The 5,000-nt window shown below is 43.8% G+C and overlaps 1 protein-coding gene across 1 annotated transcript in view; it reads left to right on the top strand.

Moving 5' to 3' along the window:
- LOC143115303 (extracellular matrix protein 2) overlaps positions 1–5,000 on the top strand; it is a 15,050-nt gene that overhangs the window by 246 nt on the left and 9,804 nt on the right. The window contains exons 2-6 of the mRNA XM_076277273.1: positions 1,137–1,611; positions 1,901–2,016; positions 3,157–3,289; positions 3,500–3,657; positions 3,859–3,998. Coding sequence (XP_076133388.1) covers positions 1,137–1,611; positions 1,901–2,016; positions 3,157–3,289; positions 3,500–3,657; positions 3,859–3,998 — 1,022 coding nt within the window. The remainder of the gene's footprint in view (positions 1–1,136; positions 1,612–1,900; positions 2,017–3,156; positions 3,290–3,499; positions 3,658–3,858; positions 3,999–5,000) is intronic.

Below are 5,000 nucleotides of genomic sequence, written 5' to 3'. Positions count from 1 at the left end.
ACGCACATAGACAATACCAACTCAGTAGAAAATCAAAAGCAAAAAGGAAGCACCTACTTCCATAATATGCATAAAGAGTGAGTGGGGATATTGGCCATTCTTCCAAGAGTGCCAGACTGGGTAGAAAATATTACTATACTGGGGTGCGTTTCCCAAAACCATAGTTGCTAACCTGTTAGCAATTTAGTTGGTTGGCAATGGGAAATTGCACTGCAACCAACAAAGTTGCTAACTTAGTTAGCAACTATGGTTGTGGGAAATGCGCCCCTGCTGAGTAAAAAACTACAGTATAGAAGGATGAAATACAATACAGGAGAGCCATTATCATACCAAGAACAATGTGAATGTTTCAGACAAATAATTTTTTTTTGTTTTGAGATGTTGACACAAAACCACAAAATGGATTTAATTATTGTACCCCTACATAATATACAATGTAATATAGCAAAGAATAGTACATGATGCACAAATGCACACACTCTATTTATTGTGAGAACGTTTACTCTGTGTGAAATACTGTATGTTTGGTCCTTTTTGCCACAACCGTATGCTGTCTTTGAATAGACATTCAGTTGTATCATTGTGTGTGCTCCGGTGGGTTAGGTTGCATGGCATTTTTGGGTGTTCCATCTGTGAGCTAGTGAGTCAGCCAGTCTGTTTGTGGGACATTTCTCTTCCACTGTTTGTTGTGCCTGTTTATTAATACTCTGGCCTTTTTCACACACACGCACACACACGTACACACACACTTCCCATTTATTCCCATATTCTAATATATTTATGAATAACACCCACACACACACTAATAAACACCACTCATGTCTATTTATTTTTCCCTCTCTCTCTGTCTCTCTCTCTCTGTCTGTCTCTCGCTCTGTATGTTTCTCTTTCTCTCTGTCACTCTTTTTCTTTCACTGTGTCTCTCTCACCGTCTGTCTCTCTCTCTGTCTTTCTCTGTGTCTCTCTTTCTTTCTCTCTCTCTCTCTGTCTCTCTCTGTCACTCTCTTTCTCTCTCTCTGTCTCTCTCTGTCACTCTCTTTCTCTCTCTCTCTGTCTCTCTCTGTCACTCTCTTTCTTTCTCTCTCTCTCTCTCTGACTCTGTCTCTCTGTCTCCTGTCCCTGTCCCCCTCCATCAGTCGGAGCTGGGCCGCACGGCAGCCGTGTGGGTGGAGATGGAGTCGGTGCTGGGGAGGAGAGAGACGGGCCAGGGTCAGCTTGGCTCAGTGCTGCAGGACCTGAAGGAGGAGAAGAGGCGACTGTTGGACGAGGAGGTGAACAAGAAGGGGAAGGGGAAAAAAGAGGAGGAGGAGGAGGAGGAGGAAGAGGAGGAGGAGGATGATGACGAGGAGGAGGAAGATGATGACGATGAGGAAGAGGAGGAAGAAGAAGAGGAGGAGGAAGAAGAAGAAGAAGAGGAGGAGGAAGAGGAGGAAGGAGGGGAAGAGGAGGAGACTGATGCAGCATCCAACAGCACGGACACCACGAGTGGCTTCACAGACTTGCTACCTGATGGCTGCCAGCAGGTGGCGCCACTGATCTCCTGTAAGGACGTGGGCTTGACCCGCCTGCCGATCATCACTGATTTAGCAGTCACCACGTTAGAGCTGCCGGGTGAGTTTAGAGGAAGAGGAGGAGGAGGAGGGAAGAGGCTTCAGCAATTATCTTTATGGCATAAAACTGCCCAAAACAGCGCAAAGGAAGATTCATGTGTTGACTGTTCTGCAACATTTTAAAGTTGCCCTATACACCCTAAGAATTCTGGAGGTCACATAAATCCTTTAAAGTCCAGAATTATTCAGTATGAATATTTAAAAGTATGGACCGCAGGCTGCATGTTTTGTCTGTTTTACTTCGTACTGCATTACTTAATGGGTAACAATCATTCTGCGTTTGGTTCCAGGAAACAACATCAGTAAAATTCCTCCACGAGGCTTCGCCGGGCTTCCAAACTTGGAGGAGATTGACCTCAGCAGGAATCAGCTCGAGGACTCCTCACTGGGAACACACTTGTTTAAGGTCGGCCTCGTTCAAGTTCACACTATATGACTTTCAAGATTGCTGTAGTGTTCACACACAAACACATATTGCTTTCTTAGCATTGGGAATCATAGCATGTATACTTGTACTCTTCTATATCAAACATTCTCTATATTCTCAGGGTTGTCCTTCTCTCATATTATGTCTTATATATGTTCATATTTATGTTCATCATCATATATTATATTAGATTTTTTGTATTCATACTAACAAACTGTGCCATCTAGCATTTTTGTCTCCTTCTGATTCTTTCATCTTCAACTTAGTCATTGTCAACAGTCATTGTCACCACACCGCCTTAGCACACTGTGGGAGGACACTTAACACACAACAGCTGTTGGATGCGGGAGTTTGATGGGATATGCATATTATCAGTTGGCTTTTTTGCAAAAACAAACATTCAGACATACGCACACAAACACACACACAGGCACATGCATAGTCACAAACACACACAGAGGCATTCCCAGAATAGCCTAAGGCTTTTGTGAGACCTTGAGTAGTGACCACAAAGCACTAAAAGGCTGTCCAGCAGAGGACAGCAACAAAAAAGAGCACATGATCTATAGACCACAGATGCAACCATAGCTGGAGTGTCCAGAGACACTCCGGCCAAATTTTTCTCTCTCCTTTTTTTTGCTCCGGAGAAACTACAGTAGCCACGCAGCCCCATGCAGACAAATAATGCAAAATGGGAGGAAATAAGGTCAGATTGCACTGTCCGCTCCTCTGAACCCACAAATGACAGAGTCCAGAGACACGGCTGGCCCGCTTGGAGAGGCTACAGGGTGCTGTCGGTTTAGAGCAAGGCCTGGCTGGCCACTGCCTAATGGATAGTTGAAATAACTTCCTCCTTAAAATAATTTGACCAACAGTCTCTTTCCTCATGGTTCACTCTGTGCCCATTCACTCAACATGTACAAAGAGCAGTCCACTTGAGTCCACTTTGGCAAGGTGACTCACACACGCGTCACTTTAAAAAGCAGCCGTATGAACCACAGCATTAATCTATATGCCAGTAACCCAAACCAGAAATATGTATATGTATGATGTGGTTGTTGAAAGGTTTTTCCTTTATGCCTTCTCTGTTATTTATTTTTATTTCTCTTTCTTTTCCAGAACTTGACCAAGCTGCGCAAGCTGAACCTGGACTCTAACGGCCTGACCACGGTGCCCCTGCTTCCGGAGTCTCTAGAGGAGCTGAGCATCAACCAGAACAGGATCAGCCAGCTGCTGCCCAAGAGCTTCAGAGGTGCATATTATTCTCTCTCTCCCTCTCTCTCTCTCTCTCTCTGTCTATTTATATAATATTCCCCTCCCTCTCTCTTTTTGATTTATCTCGGAAAGCATTACTCCATGGCCGAAGCAGAAGCTGTCCCTAGCTGCACAAGCAACAACAACAACAACAACAACACAAAACACAGTTCCAACAGTAACATGTGACCCTCTGTAATATCATCAGGCCTGTTCAACCTACGCTCTTTGGTGCTCAACCAGAACGAGCTCTACGATGATGGCGTCTCGCCGCTCGCCTTCAGGCCTCTGAAGAACATCATCTACCTTCGGCTGGACCAGAACAACTTCCGGTCCATTCCGCAAGGGTTGCCTCCCTCACTGCAGGTCGGTACCCGGCTCTCTGCAGTGGAGCTGCCAGTATGGGAGAGTGTGTGTGTGTGTGTGTGGGAGAGTTTGTGTGTGTGTGTGTGTGTGTGTGTGTGTGTGTGTGTGTGTGTGTGTACACTACCGTTCAAAAGTTTGAATGTTTGTTTGTTTGTGTGTATGCATACTGGCGTGTTTATGCATCATTATGTGCACTCTCAGGATTTGCGGATGCGTGAAAACCAGCTGCAGGAAGTAGATGGGGTCTCGCTCAACAAGTCCGTCAACCTGCAAGTGCTGGACCTGAGTCACAACTACCTGAGGGAACACACCATCTCCCCTCAAGCTTGGGTCAACCTCCCGTAGGTCCCTCTGCCCTTACATCACCACATTTATTTATACCAGAATGAAGGAGCAGAAATTAAGTAAAATAAATTATAGTCTTTTTTATACTATAGAATGTTCTACATAGAAAGGCATCCGCGTGAAATAGCATTTATTTAGAAAATTGCCAATTTGAGAGACATAAAAGAAAAGCTTTATCAAGCTTGCAAAATGATTTGTGGACAGAACTCTTCATCATGCGTAAGGAGAGCCTATCCATGACAAATAACAGCTTTTGTAACAAGTGTACCATCATGTTCAAACCTCACAACATCGTACTTAGGCAAACACAAACAGTGGTAGCCAAACAAGCAGCCCTAAACTATGATTTAGTGTTGATCACTACACTACAAGAGGGAATGTTACAATGCAGACAGCAATCCAGAGGTCATGAACGTGGTGGAGAATGAATGACTGCAAACCTAAAGACCACATGTAGAATATCCTCATATAGCCTATGACATGGACAGTGGTTGGTCAAACAACAAGTGCAGGGGGAAAACATCATGTAATAACGTAATCAACCACTAGGTTGTGCTAGTGAATTTAAGATGATTTCAACGTTAGCTGACAGACGTAGTCCTGTGACCCATGGCCATATGAGGGGTGTCAAAATGTGCATGTATCTACAACTGATGACAACATTAACGGATCTTAACTTTACTCCATGGGCTGTTGGCAAGTTACATATCTTGTATATTCTAGTTAACAATTGCAACTGCAAGTGATTATTTTGTAAGGTGATGAGTTATTATATTCTATTGTTTGTAGCAAAACAATAAATGTCTCTCTATTGGGGGGGATTTTAAGCATAGCTGAATATTGGGGAGGGACATGTTCCCCTCAAAGTATATTATAAATACGGCCTAGCTGTGACTATACAAAATGTATTATGAATATGGCCTAGCTGTGACTATACAAATTGTATTATGAATACGGCCTAGCTGTGACTATACATATTGTATTATGAATACGGCCTA

This window comes from Alosa pseudoharengus, unplaced genomic scaffold (assembly GCF_046254945.1).
Source record: "Alosa pseudoharengus isolate Yale_2024_CS ecotype anadromous, Long Island Sound unplaced genomic scaffold, YU_APseudo_1.1 YU_APseudo_1.1_scf_9, whole genome shotgun sequence".
In the NCBI taxonomy this organism is placed as follows: Eukaryota; Metazoa; Chordata; class Actinopteri; order Clupeiformes; family Clupeidae; genus Alosa; species Alosa pseudoharengus.
Note: the sequence above shows the minus strand (reverse complement) of the source record. Positions and strands in the feature narration are given on the sequence as shown.